The sequence below is a fragment of the Dipteris shenzhenensis genome, chromosome 10, assembly GCF_047967505.1.
Source record: "Dipteris shenzhenensis isolate YYH24624 ecotype China chromosome 10, Dip_SZ_1.0, whole genome shotgun sequence".
NCBI classification, from domain to species: domain Eukaryota; kingdom Viridiplantae; phylum Streptophyta; class Polypodiopsida; order Gleicheniales; family Dipteridaceae; genus Dipteris; species Dipteris shenzhenensis.
In genome coordinates, this window is record NC_141605.1 from 34,190,462 (window position 1) to 34,214,827 (window position 24,366).

Below are 24,366 nucleotides of genomic sequence, written 5' to 3' on the forward strand. Positions count from 1 at the left end.
GATAGTCTAAATGTGGCAGAGTACTGGCCCACCATGCCTTTAGTATTGGGTACGTAGGTTTTCCACCAAGTCAATATATTTTCTCTTTTAAAAAAAAAAAAATTATATCCTTTCTCTATTTCCATTCATGCGATGCCCTTACATTTTGAAAAACATAAAAAAAACTATAGGCGCAGCCCCTTACAATATGAAAAAGATAGGGGTGCACAAAACTGGCCCCTTTACCCTATAAGTTTTGTTTTGTTTTGTTTTGAGAGCTGGCTTTGCTGTGTGAGGCGCTTACACCACCAGACATCTCATGGAGAACTCTTTTCCCCTGCCTTATTTATTCGACGCCACCTCAAGTGTGGATCCTCTGCAAAACATAACACCAAAGAGCGGAGAAGATACTAGGGCCTTGATGGGCACATGCATGTGGGACTTGTCTTCGTGAGTATGAAGGAGGGACCCGGGAGGCAAGGGTTGGCATTGGTGCGAACCTAGTGGTGGTAGCTCTTCACCCACACGCACACACAAGTTGGGTATGAAATGGTTGGAGGGAAAGTGCTCCGAGAGCACTTTGGGTATGAAATGGTTGGAGGGAAAGTGCTTCGAGAGCACTTTCCTGAGAGGGAAGCCGTGGGAATGTGGCAAGCGATCGGAAGGCCGCGAGCCATTTTCTAGCAACTTCCTGATTGACAAAGGGCGACCGGAGTACTTTCCCGACCGTCAAGGGCGGAGGGAGCTGGTTTACTGGTTTATGATGTTTGTATAATTTTACTTTTACTCTGTTTTATCTTGGTAATTTTTGACACGTGTCTTGTTGTAATTTTGTCTATGGTCGTTTTCAGTTGTGTGGAATGCTGAGGTGTCCGGTTTGGGTTTGTCCTACTGATGAGTTTTGATATGGAATGTACTTGAATCTAAGGGTGTAGATTAAAGTTCGAGCGACCTCTAGAGAGGAATGGCTCTATGATGAACAAGCAAGGAAACGAATGGCTCGAGGAATGGCTCAAGGATGAAAATGCAAAGGAAGGAGCAAACGAATGCGGTGGGTGCCAAACGATGGTGGTGACACAAGGAGTGCCAATGGTAGTCTCCTGTGTGCCCTTCAGTTACACCAACAATTTGAAGGGGCGTCTTCCTCCCATCTCCGTCTCAACCTCCTCTTCTGCAGTGGACGTTTTGGAGCTCAGCTCCTTGCTCGCTTCCACTCGCCAAAACTGCCTCCAATTCCCTCACATCCTCCCTGATGGTTCCGTCCAGCCCGCTCTCCCTTCCCGTCTCCGCCTTGCCCTCCTTCATAGCTCCGTCGTCGTCTCCATCCACCTCCTAGATGACATCCCCAGCGACGACTACATCGACCGCTCACAGCTCGACTTTCCCGCCCCCAATCACCCTCCCCCCCCCTGGCCTTTCCCCTTCCCTTCGCTTCGCACCTCCAAGCGCAGACTCGTCGCCTTCGGTCGCGCCACCTCCGATGCCACGCTCACGGCTTCCATTTACGATCTTGCGGTGAGGTCTGTGTGTCCCTCTTCTGTTTGGTGGCTTTCTCAGGTTCATAAAATTGGGGCACCGGGCGTAGGCTTATTGGGCACTGGGCGTAGGCTAATTGGGCAATGGGATCCTGCTCTCTCTCTCACAGGTCGCTCCTTCTTTACAAAGACGAGGTCTTGGTCGACGGGTTCTGCAAAGAATAGTCAGGTAATGTTTCTTCCCTCGAAACAGGTCGCCTTACTTGACGAAGCCTAAGGTATATTTGCGCATTCAACAAGTTGAATGAACCATGCAGGGAGCTTGGCCGTCGCGGAATATGCGACATTGCAGCACTGGCTTCATCCGAACAAAGGCAAGTGATTTGTTGAATCCTCACTGGCATCTCGCAAATGTTCTTATTTTTGGAACAAGCATCGAGTCTCAAAACCCTGCCCGACAATTGGCCTTTGGGGTTTATGCAGGCCCTTTTTCGTTGCTTGTGGGTTTTCGGAGGACAGGCTTGCATCCACTACCATGCTATATACACGGAATGTTAATCTTTCCAAAGAAACAGGTTCCGCAAAACCGTTTGGGAAAAAGCTCTTGTTTGTGCCTCCGAGATTGAAGTCGCTATATGTGCCTACTTCAGAGCAACAGACTCAGACCTGAGCCTCCTAATAGGCAAGGAAAACGCTGAAGTACCAATGACTAGCAAGAACATTGGTCCGTATTGGGAGCTTCTAGGGGCAGGGTTCTGGCACGAATATGTTGTAACTTGTCATCAGTCCTAATATTTATCTTGTCTAGCTATTTGTAAGCTTAATGGAGCATTAGAAGGCACTTCAAGAAAGAATGACAAGTAGCTCTATCTTTTGGTGTCACCAATGTCACTCTTAAGAGCTCAATTGACAAATGTGTCATCCAAAATCTGGGGAACTTTGACATCTTTTGATTGCCAACTCCAAACTCGATCATTTTACATATCAAATTAAATGGCAAGGTACGATATACATGAATATTATTTAGTAAGGGTTATTTTTGTGAAAGTAACCATTTTATGGAGTTATGACTAATTCTCTCCATCCAAATCAACACAAGGTCCCTTATCTTAGGCTATCATTTCTCAAGGGTGGGGATGGTAGGATAGCCTACTTAAGCTATCATCTTTCAAGGGGAGCCTCCAGTTAAGAAAAATCAAGGTCATATTAAACCTAGGTTACTACTAACTTTGGTTAAGCTAACCAAGGTCTATTAGTTGGGACTAACCATATTCAATGAGGTTTAATAGGTTTGACTTGGTTAGGTTAAGTCAACGTCATTACGCTAACTCTAGGTAAATTTGGTTAAGTGAAGGTCAGCAAGAAAACTCTAGGTAAATCCGCTTAGGTCAAGTGAAGGGTCCAAAGACCTTAAACCCCTCCCTCTCCTAAATAAAAAATGAGGGCCTACAAAAACATTACATTGAACCTCATTCAAATTGGCCATTTGACCATTTCTTATGTGGTTTGAACTATAGGTTTGAGGGGAGTGTTTCGCTATAAAAGAAACCAATTTTATGGATTCTTGGGCTTAGATAAAGCCTTCAAACAAGGGCACGTTGAGGGAATTGATTGAGGTATTTTTTGACCAATTAGAGGCTAATCTGAATCGTTATCGGTGTAACCTTAGCTAACAATCTTGCAAGTATTTCCAAGTGCCTTCAAATCAATTGCAGGCCAATCAGATGTGTATCATGATAATACTCAGAATTTACTTCAATAACACTTAGAATTTATTTCAATTGCAGAAAGTAAAATCTACAACACATCACTAGATGATCATCCACATAATTACATGAATTCTGCATTCGTTTTCCCACATAATAAAATGAATTTGACATAGGTTTTCCATAACTAATCAATGTATAAAGCTGGAAAAAAACCCCAGGCAAAAGGAAACACATGAAACCAATGAGGTACAACAAGGCCATGTCCCTTGACTCAAATTGGTGACCTCGATCCTCATACATTTCTAACTTTCAAAATAGACTAAGACCGTAACTCCTGTGGAGTTCGATTTATCGAAATCTACAACGTATTTGCAACCTAGGACTCCAAGCCCAACAAAAAAGATGATGATTGAGGAAACAAGTTGAAACAGCCATCAAGATTCAAAATCAGGTTGGAGAAGTATAAGCAAGATCAAAGCACAGTTAGGAGGGTTTATTAGTCCAGGCAATGTTGCAACAGCGTTTTCATTGTAGGAGATGATTTTAGTAGTGATTTCAATGTGAAGGCATTGGGCACAAGGGGCACACACTAAAAGAAACAATACTATACCTATTACAATCTCCAATTCCAAGGATTGTGCCTCTTGGAAAAAGTCTGCTTCTCCCAAGGTTCAAAGCTCGGTGGAAACTTTGGTATAGGTGGTATTAGAAACAAAAGCTCGATAGGGTTAAGTCCCCACCAACATCTGCACCTCGGTAAGCATTTGATGCCACTCTCTTTTGAAAACTAGCAAGCCTATTCAAGTACAACAGACAAATTATTCCCTCAAGAGAAAGGAGGTTCCTGAACCACATTCAAGGAGACTAACTATCTCCAAAAGCACAACTAGATGTCTAGAAGGCCTGCAACCAGATTAGTTTGCACTCTATAAAGAATTCTATGGGAACTTTCTTCAAAGCAATCATATTATATCTCCAACCATAATCCAGAGTAAACAGAAAAGGAGCATCCTATGCAATCACTTGCTTAAGGTGTGCAATGGTGAAGGCTCCCAACAACGAGTCCTCCAATAGTAGTCTCTGGATTTTTGCAGCCTTCTCTATCTCAACCTCATCTTTAATGAAGAAGCAAGAATGATCTTAGGCATGGAATATTTTGGGGAAAAGAATGCTGAGTTATAGTACTAAGGTTAAGGATGCGGCATTTAGAGGAAATCAATTGATGACTGCCTGGTCTCGGAATCTTGGTGTGATCATTCATTTGCTTCATTAAATAGTGTTGCTTAAAATGTTCTCGTACCCAATAAATTGGGCTTCTTCTAAAGAAGAACGGATACGTATGACCACGGCATCTCTGACCAAAATATTGAAAGCATTGTAGTCACTGGTGGGACTCAGTCAATGTGCCCTCTGTATCGTAGAGTCTCAACTCTTGAAACCTGGACCAGAGCAGTATACAATTCACAAACCATCATACCAACAGATGCTTTGAGAGGGTTGAGAAGTTGGCTACCCACAAGCTTTTCAAAAGAATAATATTAATATTAAGTGGATTTGGGGCACCTTTTCTAGTAGCCATGGCAATTTACAAGCCATATCAGCAAATAAGGATGATCACAAAAGCATTTCCACAATGTGATTGCATTATCAACCTTCCGCTGGAGCTCAACACCTTTGGTATTGTAGTGCAGCCAACTAATCTTTAGCTTCTTGAGGCTAGCTTGTGCATCCTCTTGAACATCTATCAATTGGTATGGAGATCCAAGGCCTCATCCTCTGCAGTAGCCATTCTGGATCCCTATACAACCATCAATTGGCTCATCAAATTCTTTGGAGGTTCTGGTCTTGGATTAGGCTACCAATGCCTTACAACGTTGCTCCCACGGACTGGTAACCTCCTTCCATTGCTCACACTCCCATCGCCAACTTGGATGAGGCTAGCTTGTGCATCCTCCTGAACATCTCTCAATTGGTATGGAGATCCAAGGCCTCATCCTCTGCAGTAGCCATTCTGGATCCCTGCTGCTATACAACCATCAATTGGCTCATCAACTTCTTTGGAGGTTCTGGTCTTGGATTAGGCTACCAATGCCTTACAACATTGCTCCCATGGACTGGTAACCTCCTCCCATTGTTCACACTCCATCACCAACTCAGTCTGCTATTGTGTATGCAAGGCTGGAGTGAAGGAACTACCATTTCCTGGACACACCAGTAACTGATGCAGTTGCATTCGAAGACTGACCACCTAATCCATTGGCACCTCTGAAATTAAAACCTCGCTACATCTGGGGGAAAACCTTGGAAACAATGGGCTGCTCGAGAGCTCGGAACACACAGCTCAACAAGTGAAGGGAGCACTAGGGAGTGGAAGAACTGCTCCACTACCCTGCTCCTCTGGTGCACAACACCTCCTCTCTGATCTGAAAACACCCTTCAAAGTCACCCTTCGCTGGTCACCCGAACAGTCCACTCCTCGCACATGCTCCTCCTCAAAGACACCACCGAGCAGCACCCTAATCCTCCTCTTTGTGTGTTGGCTCGACACTCCCTCCGCCCCTCGGGTCTCAAGCCAATCGTGGCTCTGATACCATGTGAGAAGTGCAGCGGAAATGAACAGAAGAGAGAGAGAGAGAGAGAGAGAGAGAGAGAGAGCACGCCTCACACACACACTAAGCGGAGAAAGGAGAGAGAGGCACAGGAGATCCGTGCAAGTGATCTCTGGAGAAAACCCTGCTACATCTCAGGGAAAACCTCGAGAACAACGCTCTGCTTGAGAGCTCGGAACACAGCTCAACAACCAAGTGAAGGGAGCACTAGGGAGTGGAAGAACTGCTCCACTACCCTGCTCCTCTGGTGCACAACAGGGCTGGCTCTGCTCCTCTGCCAGGCCCTCCAAGAGATGATGCTATGAGCAAGTGGGGGGGGGGCTATAAATAGCCCCCTAGTCGGCCAGCAAGGAGCTGGGCCGACCAGCAGCCTATAGGGCCAACCCAACAGCTTACAGGGCCGACCCAACAGCCCTTTATGTACAAGGCCCTAAAGTGTGGGCCTGCCAGCCGACCACCCCTAGCCCTCCATAGGGAGCTGTACCACCCTCTGCCCTCCTGCTCATTAGGGAGCTGACTCCCTAGGCGCCTTAAGGGGCTGCCACGTGGCGGCACATCAGGCCTCAAGAAGGCCCTGAATAGCCTCCACATGGCCAGCAAGCCCCTCCCTTATTGAGCATCCTGCCAACCCTACTCTACCTAAGCCTCACAAGAGAGGCGGGGTACACCCACAACACTGGCCCTCACTCATCTACCCTAGCCTCAATCACTAGGCAGGCACACCCACAACACTGGCCCTCTCTAGGTGACATCAGGAAATGTTGACCTCCAACATGTACTCCATTCCAGATGAAGGGACTAGGGCGACAAAGTGTCAAGGCCCAAGGGTCAAGAGTAATTGAGGAGCTGGTATGGTGCCTGTCTTCCGAAATCCTCTTCTTCACTTTTTTTCTATTGCTCCACCTCGCCTTGTGATCTTGGCCAGGTAGAGCCAACCATGGCCTGCAAAACTGACTGAATTGGAAAACCTAAATCTTGGCAGATCACCATCTCCAGTGCAATAGAACCTATACTATGATTGGCCACCCACAGAACCTCCCTCCTGAGTATCCATGGTAGTCACAGATAGCGTATACCTAGATGAATCCAGGATCATTCCCAAACTCATCCTCTAAAAACACAACATAGTGCAGTTTCAAACTCACGATAGTCACTCATAAGATTGAAAACCATCAACTCCATCACGCATAGCAGGGACTAGCTACTATGACATCCCCACTGACGTCATCAGCACCAAACAGTGGGGGTAGACCATAGTATAAAAGTATGCTCTCACAGATACAAATCCACACACCCACACATACTTGAGCATCCATTTACACAAAGTCTTCGTACTGAGTTTCTGTCGGCACTCCAGAGGTGAAGGGCAAACTCAGCCATGACGAAGGCTAGCACTAAAGGAGCAAGCTAATAAAAAAGTAGTCCAAATCTCTTCATTCAAGCTACAACTGCTTATGAAGTCTAAACGATTTCATTTTAGTCTCTCCCAAACGAGCATCTAAATCTAAATCTAGCTAATAGGGCAATGCACCATTGAAGATAGAAAGAATTATCGCAATACCAGCAGGCCGCAACTTGGACAAAAACTTCACAAGGTGAAATTTGCATGTCCGCTAATACGGCAGAAGCATATACCTAGATAAATCCAGGAACATTTCCAAACTCATCCTCTAAAAACACAACATAGTGCAGTTTCAATCTCACGATAGTCACTCATAAGATTGAAAACTATCAACTCCATCACGCATAGCAGGGACTAGCTACTATGACATCCCCACTGACATCATCAATGCCCAACAGTGGGGGTAGACCATAGTATAAAAGTATGCTCTCACACATTCAAATCCACACACCCACACATACTTGAGCATCCATTTATACAAAGTCTTCGTACTGGGTTTCTGTCGGCACTCAGGAGGTGAAGGGCAAACTCAGCCATGACGAGACTAGCACTAAAGGAGCAAGCTAATCAAAAAGTAGTCCAAATGTCTTCATTCAAGCTACAACTGCTTGTGAAGTCTAAACGATTTCATTTTAGTCTCTCCCAAACGAGCATCTAAATCTAAATCTAGCTGATAGGGCAACGCACCATTTAAGATAGAAAGAATTATCGCAATACGAGCAGTCACAGATAGCGTGCCCACATTCACTGGCTGTGCAATGCCAGGCAGTGTCAAAGGCTTGCCAATCAGCCCTACTTCTCTACTGGCAATGAAAATTTGTGCTTCTTCGATCCACGGAGGATCACCTCCATCTTGATTGGCATCACTCATATCATTAAGGCCTACAAGGATTGCCAAATGCAAAACAATCCTTGTCTTTCTCTTCGCCAAATCCACTGGCCAAGCTGCTCCTTCAAGTTGTTTCACAAAAATCTGCCCAAGCCATCGGCTGCCTCTTCTCCACTGCAGCAATCACTCCAATTAAGCACGTGGACACATAGGTCATTGCATGCTTCAAATTTGAGAGTCACTCATGAATCGCACCTGCAGCAATCACTCCAATCAAGCACGTGGACACATAGGTCATTACATGCTTCAAATTTGAGAGTCATTCATGATTCGCACGTGCTGGCAATGAAAGACATCAGCCATCAAGCTCAACAAATACTCATTCATGCTGGCCTTAGGGCCAAAAAGCTGAATGATCTCCTCATTGTTGAGAGGAATTGGTTGCACAGGAGTAGGCCCTGATTTGTGGGTGATTGAGTGTCCAGAGCAGACTCCAATGGCTCAAACTCCAGTTGAGATGCCATTTCAAGCAGCAAACAATTTGGTAACTGCTTGACTCTAAAAGAGAAGGTAGCAAATCACCACCTAATGCTAGATGTGTTGGATCATGGCTAAGCAGCAAGATGGGAGTGGAACAACCAAAACAACTCTTGTACTCTATTCATGAGAGAAGGCCAATATATAGGCACTTATACATACATGAGAGCCAAGCTCCGCTAATTTCTCCATTGATTTCTCAATCACCATCTCTCAGTCACACCACACTCCTAGATTCACTCATTCACACCTACTAACTGGCACATCATCAGTCACACCTAACTCAAGCACACCTACACACACACGTGTTCACACACTCACTCATGTGATCACACTCACAACCACATACCTTGTAATCCTTGGTATTGACCCCAGTACATCAATTTGTCCCATCATACCCCCCCACAAATTGATGACCTCAACCCTAGCAGTAGTCCATGGGAAACTTCATGGCTTGCCCACCTCTAATGACAACACTCAAGATCCCAACCTGGAACTCACTCTAGTTGCACCAGCAGTAGACTCATTTGGGCATCCTCACCCACTCTGACTTTGGTCTCCTTGTTTACAATTGGAAAACTGGACAATGACTATGCATGGAAATCCCCATGGGTCTTAACAAGGTAAAACCTCAAACATAAGACTAACAATCATTTAAGGAGGAAATCCCACGACAGAGAACCCTTATTGACCACACGCACAAACAACTAAGTTGAAGATGTGAGGAAATTCCCCCCCTTAATGGCAATCCTTTTCTGGCATCGTTTCCAAGCCACCATTGTATCAGACTCATAAACTTGCTTGTCCTTTTCCTTCTTGTTAGTGTAGCTCTTCTTTTTGGTAAAGGTGTAGTCCTTTTGCTTGTTCTTCATGAAATAACACACTCCTTTTTCAATTGTAGCCAAAACAACTTAATAAGCAAGCTATATTTGAAGCACTTCTCTTGTGCACCATACATAGTTTAAAGATATTCCCAAGCTTCATATGAAGTATCAAATCCATCAATGTGATGAATATATGAGTCACTTAATCCCAAAGCTATGATAGCAAGGGCCTTCTTGTCTTTAGCCAACCAAGTAGCTTCTTCTTCTCGAGTATAGGCTTCTTTTCCTTTCTATTAGCAACACTCCATATGCCTTTCTTCATAAGAATGAATTTCACCTTGGTTTGCCAAGTGTGAAAGCCTTCTCCTTCAAGCTTATCAATTTTTGCTTGAGTTGCCATGAGAGGGTCTTACCCACAAGCAGGGCAGTGTCTGCTCCCTTACAGGGTTGTAATCAACCAAAAACTGAGGAAAGATGCAGTCAACACTAAAATCCCCAAAGTGGAGTTGACCATACAAGCACCAAGATTACAAAACTGTCAAAAACATGAACCAAAAACAAGAGGATCTTGGAGCCCACAATTCGCACTGATGAAAGCACATCTGAAGGGGCTTTTTAGGCAGAAAGAACACCCTACTAGTGGACAAGATCCATATCAGAGGATGCCCGAAAATATGCGCCAGGTCAGAACTGCTTGAAAATCGACTGGATTTTCTTTTATTTCTCCTTCGTCTGTGGACCAAATGCGCTCAAACTTGAACAGCAGCTGGCTCATAAGGTCGCCCAACCTCCCCTAAGAGGAATTAGAGAGATTTGTCTCCAGCAAGTTGCATTTGGCGACATGGCGCAAACAGTAGATGTGTCGGCACAGGCAAAGGAAGCGACTATTCCCTAATTCCTCCTAGCTAGGGATTTGCCTCAACATGGAGATGCTTGAGCTCAAAGGGCATTGACAATGGCTCAGAGAATGAGGAGAACAAGACTAAGGAAAAAACGTGGGAAGGGAGGGAAGAAATCCTTCATTTTGGAAGAAGATGATGACATGGCATTGAAAGAGGGCTCAAGGAGGATGAATGCCTGAGTTAGGTGTGACTGATGATGTGTCAATTACTAGGTTTGAATGAGCGAATCTAGGAGTGTGGTGTGATTGAGAGATGCTGATTGAGAAATCAATGGAGAAATTAGTGGAGTTTGGCTCTCATGTATGTATCAAGTGCCTATATATTGGCCTTCTCTCATGAATAGAGTACAAGAGTTGTTTTGGTTGTTCCACTCCCATCTTGCTGCTTAGCCATGATCCAACATATAATCCTTGGTATTGACCCCAGTACATCAATCTGTCCCATCAAGAAGTCAAGCAGCTCGTATTGGCCTTGGAAAAGGCCATAACGGACCTGAGAAAAGCTATCACATGTACATTGAAACAAAAACGGATACACTCCTGAAATCAACATTTAGCAAACAAGGCGACCAATAACCAAACAACACGATTGACAAAGCCAAACTACAAGCAGCAAGTGCTAGTTGCGCTCCCGTTGAAGTCTCACTTCTCTATGTATGTTCAAGATTGTACAAAGTAATCCTTCCTTGACACAAAACATGGCCTGAACCACACCAACTGGCTGCACTTGGAACCACAGGACAAGCAAGACTAAACAATCCGTAATATATACCTAGATGAATCCAGGAACATTCCCAAACTCATCCTCTAAAAACAGAACATAGTGCAGTTTCAATCTCACGAGAGTCACTCATAAGATTGAGAACCATAAACTCCATCATGCATAGCAGGGACTAACTACTATGACATCCCCACTGACGTCATCAACACCCAACAATGGGTGTAGACCATAGTATAAAAGTATGCTCTCACACATACAAATCCACACACCCACACATACTTGAGCATCCATTTATACAAAGTCTTCGTACTGAGTTTCTGTCGGCACTCCGGAGGTGAAGGGCAAACTCAGCCATGACGAAGGCTAGTCATCAGTCAAAATCCATTAATAGGTTTTAACAATTTGCCCAAGATGTGGTCCTATTCAAGAATGAAGTACCAACAATAAAAGCAAAGATGAAAATTAAGTGGACACAAAAGTTAACAAAGATGACATCAAAGCAGAGATCACAAAGAACAATGTGAAATCCAATAATGCTTTTCTACTTACAACCAGGAGATCAGATTGGGAAATTTTTTAAAAATAGTTTGAGACAAGAGACAACGAACTAAGCAATTTCACACGAAGAAGAACATTGATTGGGATCATGAAGACATATACTTTATCAAGCAAAAGGAAGCGCATGCTCAGCTTTGTTGCAGGAGCAAAGAAGCACAAATAAAGATCCTGAGACAGACTAACAAATTGGAAGGCACGAAAATATGGATAGCAGCACAGCTCACTCTGAACCAGCTCAAGCAGAAAGCCACAGAGCTAATTAAAATAAGATAAGCTCTCAAGGAGGGCAAATGGGCTGTCAACAGAGATGGCAAAACATTTATCAGGGACTTCAAGCCTAAACCCAAAGACTCAGTCTTAAACTGTTGTTATATTTCAAAAGGGCAAGTATGCAAGCAATTACATTGAGCTTAATTGCTTGGTCACTCTCAATAGTAGGTGAGCTTTCAGATTCAAATATAAGCCTAATACTACAACTAAGCCATCCATTCAAATATACAGTTCTACAAAGTAAAGAGTAAAATATCTAGGCAATATTGTAGCAATATAAGAGGGTTTGTATTCATATACGTGAGTTAAGACCACATTGCTTGGCCAAGGATCCTCCAAGTTCAGAGTTTCTGTAAATTTGTCAATCCTCAGTCCCAGCTCACTATAATTTTCACTTCCAAAGGTAAAACCTATGTGAGAAGACATCTATCATGCTCCCGTAAGCCCAGTAACCGGTAATGGCAATTGGGAATAAGAAACTACGATGATCACATTTGCCATCCTCCGGCTTTCTAGATAAAATATTGATATAGAAGACGCACCTGCTAAGGTTCTGTTAGATCGCTTTCCTGCACAGAACAAGACGAACACAGAAGGAAGACATCATGATCAGCATCAAATTCCTTAGGTAGTATCACGAGTCTGACGTCAAAACACAGTAACAGCTAAAGGTCCATACCTGTTCACCTCCTCGTATCCCAATTCAAAAAGCACTGCCCACTAGATTTTACAAAAGGCCTAAGTCTATTGAGGCTTTAACGCGAGGCTTCACTCTCACTACGTAATGCATCAGCCTACACCTTGTCTCCAACATTACAAGAAATTCTAGCTTGCAAAAGTTTTCAGAATGAGGATGAAAATTGTCTTAACAATGTCGCACACCATTAACACTTTTGTTCTGGCTCGCAGGTTTTCGTGTCACCGAACGAAATGGATGACCTCAATAAGGATGGTTGTTTGCTTCTGATGCTCCTGCTAGCTATTTCCTGCATCTGCTCTCCCTTATTGTCCTCGAGAGGTGCTTTTGCTTGCCATTTTTTGTGAAGATTAAATGCTAGTTTCCCAGTTTGTAACTTCAGCTTGTGCCTAGGATATAGGCTCTTGCAGGCCTAGCACGCGATCCACTGAATGTCCTTGCCGTAGCTGTCTAGAAGTATTTAGGTAGCCTTCATGCCCCGCCCATGAAGATGTTCGCCCATGATTATCTAAACAATAGGCTTCGTCGAGATTCAAACCTGGGTCCATCTGTTAGGGATTTGAGGCCTTTACCAACTGGCCCGAGCATATTGGTTGAGCTATTTTCTCCACATTTATTATTTACGTTCATCTGTCCGCCCTATTATGAAAGGCGCCTAAGGCGGACAACGAATTTGGGGGCCTCACTGGTCTTGGGACGAGTGTGAAACCCCCCTTAAGTGGCATCAATTTGGAGTTTTGAGACGTGACATTGGAAGGAGATTTAAAAGTTAATGCATGCATTTCTGTGGGCTAAGGAGGGTGTAAAGCAAGGATGCATCTCATTCCATGGGAATCTCATAAGGCACTCAAGATAGCTGGATTGGGGTTGCCAGAATATATCACTAAGAAATTTTTCCTTCTTGTTGGGCAAGTGGTTCCCAAGATTATTTGAATGGAGTACACCTTGGTAGACATCGACTAATGGTTCTTAGAGAATGCAAAGGGAAAAGGAGTTGACTATTGGGTGGTACAATTGGATCTATTTGGAGTTTTGGTCCATGTTAGGGGTTATGACTTAGTCTCAGGGTTGACAACAACTTGGAAATGTTGTGTGAAGTTGCTATCTTGGAAGGGTAGGAGTGGATTGAAAGGCAATGCCAACATAGCAGAAGGGATTTGGAGTCGTGCCTTGATGGTAGATGATGCTTCCTTTGCTTAACTTGATGTTGCTCGGGAGCGTAGCCTATGTCGAAAGAGTGTGATTGGTTGGTTCATAGCAACCTATGGGATGACAAGAAGGCGAATTTGCGCTCACTAGAAGACTTAAAGGTTTAATATGGGTTAAATGATAGAGAGACATGATAGAGAGACAGTACTATTCTGGAGAGGGTTCCCACTTCATGGCTCGTGAATTGTGTAATGTCTATGATGTGGACAATAAATCAGCAGCGTGACAACAACTTGGAAATGTTGTGTGAAGTTGCTATCTTGGAAGGGTAGGAGTGGATTGAAAGGCAATGCGAACATAGCAGAAGGGATTTGGAGTCGTGCCTTGATGGTAGATGATGCTTCCTTTGCTTAACTTGATGTTGCTCGGGAGCGTAGCCTATGTCGAAAGAGTGTGAGGTGTTGGTTCATAGCAACCTATGGGATGACAAGAAGGCGAATTTGCGCTCACTAGAAGACTTAAAGGTTTAATATGGGTTAAATGATAGAGAGACAGTACTATTCTGGAGAGGGTTCCCACTTCATGGCTCGTGAATTGTGTAATGTCTATGATGTGGACAATAAATCAGCAGCGGATGTTGGGGAAAATTTGCTTGAGAAAAATGCCGGCTAGGGTGATTTATCATCCACTACTGAATTCTCAATCACTTGTACCTAAGCTAAACAAAAATGGTCCTTAAGGCATAATCAGAGATGGTGGAGAGATCATTTTAGGGAAGTCCGGAAGTGATTAGTGGTTGGCAAGGACAGCTTTCTATTATGGAAGATTCTTCATCTCACTGCCTACCTGTTTGGGGAAGGATAGCCAATTGGATTCCTATTAATGCTTCTTGTCCCTTATGTGGTAGATCAATACAGATGATTAGTCATCTAATGTGGGTTCGCCCTATGACCTAGAAGATTTGGTGAAGAATGGAATTTGATATTCGTAAGTCAAGGCTAATGGCCCATTTGTAAATTGGGGCTCAGTGGAGACTTGTGTTGACAAGCAACTTGATAGGGCTCCCCTCTATTTTGATGGCTTGTTGGCTATATATTCAGGTGGAAATTGTCCTAGATATTTGGGGAGTTTCAACAAAATGTGTCTTTTGGGTTTAGGGGAGTTGTCCATTCTGTCGGGAGTAAAGGCTAGGCTAAAGGATCTAAGTTAGCTAGTTGGGCTTAAAGATTCTCTAGTCAGTAATTGTATTCTTGATATAAGAACGAATATTCCTAGATGAATTGTTATGCAGTGTGTGGGGTTGTTGGCCAAGGGTAGTGTCTTGGTTGGCTAAGTTTTGTAATGAGTTCTTTCTGTGGGGTTGACCTCCCCATGTAATGAAAATCAGCTCTTTGTGATTTAAAAAGCACAAAGGATAAAATATAAAGTTGTAGTTTTATCTAAACCTTCATGTCTACTTCTTATGTTGCATGTTTTGTACATGTTTGAATTCTGATCTTCTAATTTAATGCTTCATGCATATCTTGCAAATAAATTTATTATTGGCTCATGCCTCCACCTTTGAGGGAATAAAGAATTGCCGTGACGAACATAGAAACCTTTTGATTTTGTATGATGAACTAAGTTTGTTGCCAAAGAAAAGTTTTGTTACGATGCCTTTTCCATCGATAACTCTTGAGTGTTCTTACTATTACTACTCCTCATCCCTCACATTGGAGAATATTAATATCTCATATGGTAAAAGAGAGCAAGAGAGAGAGAGACAAAGAAAGAGACAGAGACAGAGAGAAAGAGACATTGCATTGAGTTTGGTAATGGATGCACCATGACACTACATGATCATATTTTATCGCTCTTCTTGTCTCTAGAGATTGGTTCATGACCAAGTGTCAATAGCAATGTCAAGTGCATTTATTTTGTCACAAATAAGTAGAAGAACCTAACATATTTATGAGGCCAATGGAAAGTGCACATGTATTTTTGTTATAGACTCCTCTATATACATGGGAACTTTTGAAATTGAGGGGGAATTATGACGCTCCAATTTTGTATATGAAATATTTTGGAATATATATCACAGATAGTGACGCTCCAATTTTGTATATGAAATATTTTGGAATATATATCACAGATAGTGTTCAAAAAGGATGGTTTTGATGTTTTGAAGGTTTTGGGAAAGTTTGGTGTTGGTCGAAAAATTTTGGTTTTTGTCCATTATGGTGTCGGCTGGATTTTGCGGCTTGATTTTGAGTTGGTTAGAGAAATAATTTGAAGAAACTCTGTATGAGAGAGTTTTAGATCTTGTTGAGTAGAAAAACTTTGTCCTAGTGCAAAATTTGTGGTTCACTCGTTTGCATGCTTGTATGGAGGTCAGAAGTTGCTAACAAAGTGGTTTTGAGCTAAAAGTGCATCTAGATTTCCGTGTCAAGAGTTGCAGGCATTAGACGGAGGTCGAGATGGAAGAGTTAGCCCTGAAAGGTCGATGCAAAGGGAAAGAAGAGGGTCCGATCTTCGAGATGAGCTATTGAGCTTGTCCATTGGATCTACGAGGTAGGCGTGGTAATGCTCCGAACAGGGCCGTTTTCATGCCTTCAAAAAAAAAAAAAAAAAGCGTTTGCTATTCCGTACGCATTTGCTATCAAAAGCGCACGCTAAAAGAAGGTGAAAATCATACGCACGCTTTTCGAGAAAAGCTATTTTTTGCCGAGTTTGGGGGCTTTCGGCCGTCTTCTTTTGGAGTTGTGAAAGGCTATAAAAGAAGAGGAGATTGTGAGAAGGAGAACACACAATCCAACGCACGCATATCGAGACTATGCGAAAGAGAAGAGAAGGCATGCATCTCGAGGGTTGCACGAGTGAAGAGAAGGCACGCATATCGAGGCGCTACGAAAGTGACTAGCGCACGCGAATCGAGGCAGCGCAAAGAAGAAGATAAGATCAAGATATTTTGAGAGTGAGAGTGGGAGTGTGATTGAAATTTGATCATTTGATCATCTAATTTGAACATCTTCATGCGACTGAGAGTGAGAGTGAGATAGCTCGGGGGTGGACGGGTGGTATCGAGCTCCTTCACGGAGTGATTCTTCTCTAAAATTATTGTAAAGACTCATCAGTTTGATTCATACTACAATCTCTCTTCTTGTTCATTCGTGATTATTATCTTGCTACAATTTTGATCGTGATTATGAAAGAACGGTGCGTGATAGGAATTGAGAGAATAAAAGCGAAGGGAGAATGAATGAGAGATATGAAAGGTATCATCCTTTTAATAGTAACCCTTAATAGGATCCATGGACTTTGTAGCCCATTCTTTTGCCTTTAGCATATGCCTCATGAATGTGCTCTATTGAAAGGCACCCATGCATCCTACCCACTCCTACCCCCTAGGACCTAGCATGTGAGAGTGCTCATCTTTTTACATAAATATCAAATAGCCAAATGCATAATCCATGGCTCTGAATCATTACACCTGTACCTTCTAATTTATGGGTGTACAAGTTGGCAGAGGCAAGCAAGCAGTTGGTGGTCCGAGTGTGTAATGAGCTCTATGATAGTTCATCAAATTGGCCTAAAGAGCTGGGAAATGCTTGTTATAGAGAGGTTGATAAGATAGTTGGGAGTTTGGAATTTCCATGAGCCACAAAATGTCATTGTTTTTTTGAAAAAGTAAAAATCTTGCAGGCATTTCTTGGACTTGTGGACTTTCTCAGATTGCCATCATCCATGATCTATGGTGCTCATAATACCTAATTTTGTGTTGACCTGCTTCCATGTTAATACCTAAAAAAGTAGCCTGGTGGTTGAAATCTAATAGTTAAAGATAACCAATCTAATGGGGACTATTTTAGTATAGCACTCTGCAACAAATTTTAGGATAGCATGGCGGTAGTGTAGGATAAGTGGTCACCAACATGGTGGTTGGTTGCACACTAGGATATTAATAGCAACCAGCATGGTGGTTTGCTTCTATTATTACAAGATGAATGGACTTGTGGATGTGTGGATTCGTTATGGGATTTAATAAAACCAGCACGGTGGTTGTTTAAGATATACTAAAAATAAGCATGGGATTCGTCGTTTGGGATTTACAAAAACAATTTAATAAAACCAGCACAGCAGTTGTTTGGGATATACTAAAAACAAGTTATGGGATTTAATAAAACCAGCACGGTGGTTTTTTGGGATATACTAAAAACAAACATGAGATTTATTGTTTGGGATTTACAAAAATAATTTCATTGAACCAGCACGGTGGGGATATACTTAAAACAAGCATGGATTTACAAAAACAAGTACTATGGTTAGTTTGGGATTTACTAAAAGAAGCGTAGTCTCAAACACATTTTTCATTTTTCAGGATAAGTGGATTATTGTTTCCTTGCGTCCACTGCTCCAAGACACCCCAAGATTTGCTCATGCATATCTAAATCCAATTTGAATATACTTTATGGCACAGGTTGTATCTGGAACTTAATAGCTCTTACTAGATGAGAGTACACAAATGTTTGTGGACTCTTATGTAGTAGTCGTAATTACGGCCTCTCTTGGATTTTTCTTGTACCAAAAAGCTCCGACTACTACATCCCAATTCTCATAGGTTGTTCCCCAATTATTCTTAAATGCTAGCTCAACCTTATGCTTAGGTTTTGTGCATTGCAACAGAAAGTATGGGTCATCTTCCTCATTCTCTCCAGAGGGAGTGACAACTGCAAAGTTATCCTCCTCTTCTAAACAGTTAGTGAGGTCATCGAAAATATCCCCAAACTATGGAGAGTCGTTGTTTGTCTCTCCATTGTTTGTCACTCCATCTGAACATAGAGGGAAAACTTGAAATCGCTCCCATGTCTTCACGGTTGCAATGTTCTCACAATCTTCATGATCCCCTATGATGTATACACTGCAAAAATAAGAAAGTTTTCTTGTTTTAATCAGTTGGTTGTTTGAAAAGACCCATATGATGTGCAGAACATGAACTCCTTTAATTTTCTCACAATCATGCCGGCTTCTCCTTTGCACTTCATCCACTTTCACTTCATGGAACACCCTGTGTACTACACTATTCTTAAGGCTTTGTTTACTGTATGTTGAATGCACGCCTATGAAGAGGTTGGCTATAAGCCATGTTACAGCATCATGGGCATCATTGAGTTTTTCTTGAGGGCATGTTAATTGGTGTTTAAACAAAGCTTGCTTAATAACACCACCACATCCATCATGTTCACCCTTGCCATGGCTAGACCCAAAGAAATTCCACATCATGTCTAGACTAGTTAGGGATTTGAACCTTGAGACAATAGAATCCACAGGCTGATTTAAATTGAGAGGTAGCACCATCTGACCACACCCAACATCGTTTTATATTTTCTGCATGGGGTTTTTTTTTTTCAGTTATTCCCAATGCAGTAGAAAAGCATGTTGTTCCCTACCATCTGAAACATAGAAATGGTATGTGCTTTGCACTGACTTGGACTTCTGTGAGTCAGCAACAAGCAAATTTGCATCAGTCATGGAAGAATCAAGCAAATGAAGCAAAACAATTTTCAACCATCGTGCTGGTTTAGGACAATCAACAATTTTAACTATCGAGCTGGTTTAGGAAACATTTAGGACGGTCAACCACTGGGCTAGTTCAAGACACGTTTAGGATAGCCAACTACCGGGATGTTTAGGACACATTTAGGATAGTCACAATTTCAACCACTGGGATGGTTTAGAACACCATCAAAATTTCAACCACTGGGCTTGTTTAGCCTGATGGTCTCAACTTCACATATTAGACAATAACAAGTATATTTGTTTTCATTTCTGAATTTCACAATTAGAAAATAACAATATATTGCTTTTTATTTCTAAAATTCACAATTTCAATTAGTAACTGCTGTTTGTCTTGAACCAGCATCAGGATGGTTTAGGACAATCACATTAAGTCCAAGCCATCCTGGTCTAGAAATAGTGGTATATGACCCGAATAGTAGGAAATTAAATTTAACGAATTTAAGTTCTAAGAAACACAATAATTTTAATCGCCGAGATGGCCAACAACTAATGTCTGTTCAACCACGCTAGTTCAGGACAATCACATAATTGGCAATTGAGCTGAAGCAACCACAATTGCATGATGTTCCAACCATCGGGTCAGTTTAGAAAAATAACAATACATTGCTTTTATGATGCAAAATATGTTGCTGTTAAGTTCTGCTCAACCATGTCACCAAGATGGTCAACAATAGTGTCTGTTCAACCACGCCGGTTCAAGACAATCACATGACTGGTGATTGAGCTAAATCAGCCACGATTGCATGATGTTCTGACCACCGGGTTGGTTTAGTAAAATAACTATATATTGCTATTCTGTTGCAAAATATATTGCTGTTGATTTCTTCTCAACCATGCCACCGGGCTGGACAATAACTAATGTCTATTCAACCACACTGGTTCAAGACAATCACATAATTGGCGATTGAGCTAAACTAGCCTATGGTTGCTTGATGTTCTAACCACCAAGCTGGTTTAGGACAATCACATTTAGTCCAAGCCTGGTTTAAGAAATGAAACAAGTAAACTATTCCAACGCTCAATCACAAACAACCACCGGGTTGGTTTAGGCACCATTGACCTGCGTTGTATCAAGCATGTGCATGATGTGCTCCTCAAACACCTTGCATCCCGTCCGCTTTTTATAGATGTCATTTCTATTTGGATAAACTCTCGTATTTTCATGCATAAACATCATCACTGTAGCAATTACTTCTGCACTTAGATTGTCTCTCCTTTTCTTATGTTCTATTGAAGCCCACATACTTCTCGGATCGGGATGATCGTGCATTGCTTTTGATCTATGCTCAACTGCTAGAGCCATGTTTGTCCTTCTGATACAACATCTTTGACATTGTGCGCCCAAGCCATTTCTCCTTTGTTTCAGGGGACACCAACATAGCTAATGCCACCCTCTTTGCAACTAGTTGATCCAAGCTGTGCACCCCTTTCACTTTCTATAGGCCATTTCTTAGGTTAGAGAGCATCACCTCTTGGGCATGCATATCCCAAGGTGCTAGTAGGGTTGTTACTCGATGAACTTTAGGATGCAGGCTAAAGCTTATGAAAACTCAAAACTGGTATTCACCTGAATGGCATGATGTTGTTGCCTCAAATGCTCCCACCAATCGTGACACTACAGCTCTTATTCTTCGCTCCGATGGCAATGATCGAATGCATGCATATGGAACCACTTCCTGCTGCTGTTCTGCAAGGAGTCTTCTTTCTTCTTGATGTTTCTACATTCACAGATGTTGCAAAAGTGTCTTTTGTTGCCATTTTGATACCATGCCATCACTTTCCTTGACCCGTAATCTGTTCCTTGTGCCTTGACTAGACTTTTTAGATTTCTTGTCTCGTATCCTCTGTCAACTTCTCTTACAAGCCATGGCAAGTTGCATGTTACCGTTGATGCCATGGCCACAATTAGTCCAAAATAGTTCTAAAGAAGCTAGCTGGTAAGGCAAGCAAAGAATAGAAGCCAACTTACCCAAAAGAAGATAATGCCAAACCAAAGTTTGGGCAAGGTCACATCGAGGTGCATGCAGGTTGTAGGGTGTTTGCAGGATGGGGCCAACTTGTAGATACTTAATCTTCCAAGATTTGATGTGCGGGAGGTGTGAAAATTTAAATTTTGCAAGAGTAGCAAAATTTCAGCCGTCGATTTTTCCCAATCCGACGATACACGTCAACAGAATTGGATATCCCAAACAAGTGCAATATGGCCTAAAATGCTTGAAAACACAAATAGGCCAAAGGGTATGCTATCGGCTTTGATGCTATGTATTATGAAATGTAATGACCTTTGGCATGCTTATGAGCCATATAGCAAGCAACCGCATGGAAAAATAAATAATTCAAAATTGCAAATAGTGTTGGATTTATTAAAAGATCTATGCACATGCACAAATTGCACATTTTCAACTTCTTCCATTTTAGGGTGAATCTAGATACCAATACCAACAACTCTTAATGTTTTAAGACCACCATACAGTAGTCCCACTAGTCTGGATTCCAAAATTTCAATCCGTTTTGGTTGTCATCAAAGCAAAAAAAAGTTATGGAGCGTGCCCTCAAATGGGTGTGCATCACTTTAGCACAACATTTGAGGCCCATTAATCCATGAATAATGTTCTAATTTAGTTGTGTCCTTGGGCTGAGGAGAAGCTCACGAAGTGTACTTTTGAATGATTACTTGGTTGCATGTATGTACAAAACAAAATTTTGATGTTTTTGAATAAATTGCTATATCGTATAGTCTTCAGGATGCATGCTTCACATGCACCTTCTTGAAGTGCCCCTTCCTTTTAAGATTGGGAGATTTATTGAACTTGGCAACAAAACCAATTTGTTCCAAAGTTCTAGCTTTTGATTTCCACATAGTGTCATATATTTGGGCATATTTAATTGCTTCCTCAAAGCATCGTAGATGGTGGTGGTTGATGATTTCTTATTATGTGCTAAGGACTATTGCTTGCATCCATGAAGACTGCACTCTGGCGCTCTTCATCTACATTGAGTTTTGTAGCTTCCTGTTCACAGTAGAAGGTGCACAAGACAATGAAGATAGTTGCTTCTAAATGGCCAAAGCAACAAAGAATTGTGCCACCACACCCCATTGCCTAGAAAGTGTACATTACCTGTCTTGGGCTTCAAATCTAGCAAACCAACCAGCTCCAAGAACAAACTCTAGCAAAGAGGACTCCTTGCCTGAATTTGACCTAGCCACAAGCTCCAGAGAAAGGCCTTCATGAAGAGTTGTTTCTCTCTTGTTCCATCCTGCAATTCTCTCTAGAACACCCCCTCTATCTTAGTGCTTGACAAGTGGTCTCATCACTTAGTGCCATGTGTCCCCATAGGGAGCCCCTTCCTTTAAGCCCCCTCTTGTGCTACCCTATGCACCCCCTGCTAAATGCCTAAGCCTAGGTGTGACCCTAGACCTCGGCCCTCTAGGCCCATGATATTCCAAGCATTGTCAAGCCCTCTAAATTCCCACCTCACCATAATCAAGCCTTAATGCCCCACTATTATGGCTAATGTAACATTTATGATGAGCTTGTGGTGCTTCTAGAGGAATGGGGAAAAAGGATAGATGAGAAGATTGGTCATCTGGTGATGGCACATAGTAGAGTCTTGGCCACCCATGCAGCCTTGCTTCATTAGCACAATGAGGTAATACACTCCCTAAACACTAGCCACAAGATAATTGCATCTCAATGACAAACTTATGATGCACCAAGAGAAGAGATTAAAATCTCTTAGCAATGTCGATGTCGAGTGAATATAGAGTGGATGGGTGAATCATGCCCTTTAACAATGAGTGGCTATCATCAAAACAATCAAAGCACCCTTGTGCTAACACTCCGAGTTCAAGGAACTTCAATAATTGAGTGGCTACCCTCAAAAAATTCCTTGTTCTAACACTCCAAGCTCAAGGAATACACGGTCAAGGTTTCCCTGGGGTAAATCAATTTGCAAAGGCCACATAGACTTCTCCCCTCTACCATTTTGACATTGAAGATCAATTGTACTTCCAAGGAATAAATTTTGAGGACTATAATACAAAAACACTAGAGAAGATGGAGCTGATGAATAAGTGAACTCAATGCATCCACAAATAAATTTGTTGTAGATATGGGTAGCCATTAAAGTGACCCACCCTAGGCCTTTGTACAAAACAAATTAAGAGTGGATTGAAATTCTTAGATGAGCACTTTGACATGAATAGGAAAGTATTAACTTATGAGTGGCCTACATCTATATTCAATTTGGCAATTTTGGACTTGGAAAATAAAAAGATGGACTATTTTGAAGTTAAGCAAGGCCAAATTGCTCAGTGTCTTGAAAATATATCACCTTTCATGATGGAGAAATCGTTCTCCTATTTTGCATAGCTATTGTGCATGGTAGAGCACTTACTCAGGACTACCCTGATGGAAGCTGGTACCTATTATTAACAAATGGTGATTGACCATCCTATGAAAAATGGATGATGGCATGACATAATGTAATTTATAGATATGACAATAGGAATTGTATCCCGAGATTTTGGCTAGGAAGTCAAGTGATGGATAGATACCTAGTACAAACATCCTAATGCTGTACCCATCAACATGTTGGGTATCTTCCCTTGGCCTCTAGAGTCCTCGACTAGGAATGTGAGGAAGAGTGGCAAGCCCAAAGAATTTCCCCATGAGGACCAGAGTAACGACCTATTGCTGATAGAACCATTCAACTCGGGTGTACAAAATCTCCTCCATTCAATGATCTTGAACCTTAGGGACATGCCATGCTCATACTAGAATAGAGGCTTTACAAAGAATACCTATTGCACCAAATCTGAATAGAAATACCACATTGTAGGTGCAACAATAGCAACAATAGGCTCACCTCACAAGTAATGATGACACACTTTTGGCCAACGGCATTCTAACAGTGTGCCTTAAACATTTGAATTAAAGCTATACCATGTCGAAGAATATCTAATCTCAAGCTAAGCTAATGCAAGTGTTAACCATTGGATTAACATGCACATCAGGTCAAGTCATAACTTGGGTTGTGCTTTCACGGATTGAGACCATGCAAGGAACACTAATGGGTAAAGTGGTGGATTTGGCCAACACCAATGGTAAAGTGGTGCACCTCTGGATTTCACAAAGTGAAGAGCCAAG

The 24,366-nt window shown here is 42.2% G+C and overlaps 1 protein-coding gene across 1 annotated transcript; it reads left to right on the forward strand.

The window, feature by feature from the left end:
- The first annotated feature begins 979 nt into the window (after positions 1-979).
- Positions 980-2,350, forward strand: LOC147897729 (Acyl-CoA N-acyltransferases (NAT) superfamily protein). The gene is made up of 4 exons (XM_087380727.1): positions 980-1,494; positions 1,625-1,683; positions 1,772-1,828; positions 1,938-2,350. Exons 1-4 carry the CDS (start codon positions 1,045-1,047, stop codon positions 2,122-2,124), a joined length of 753 nt encoding a protein of 250 aa, XP_087236853.1. The 5' UTR covers positions 980-1,044; the 3' UTR covers positions 2,125-2,350.
- The last annotated feature ends 22,016 nt before the right edge of the window (positions 2,351-24,366 follow it).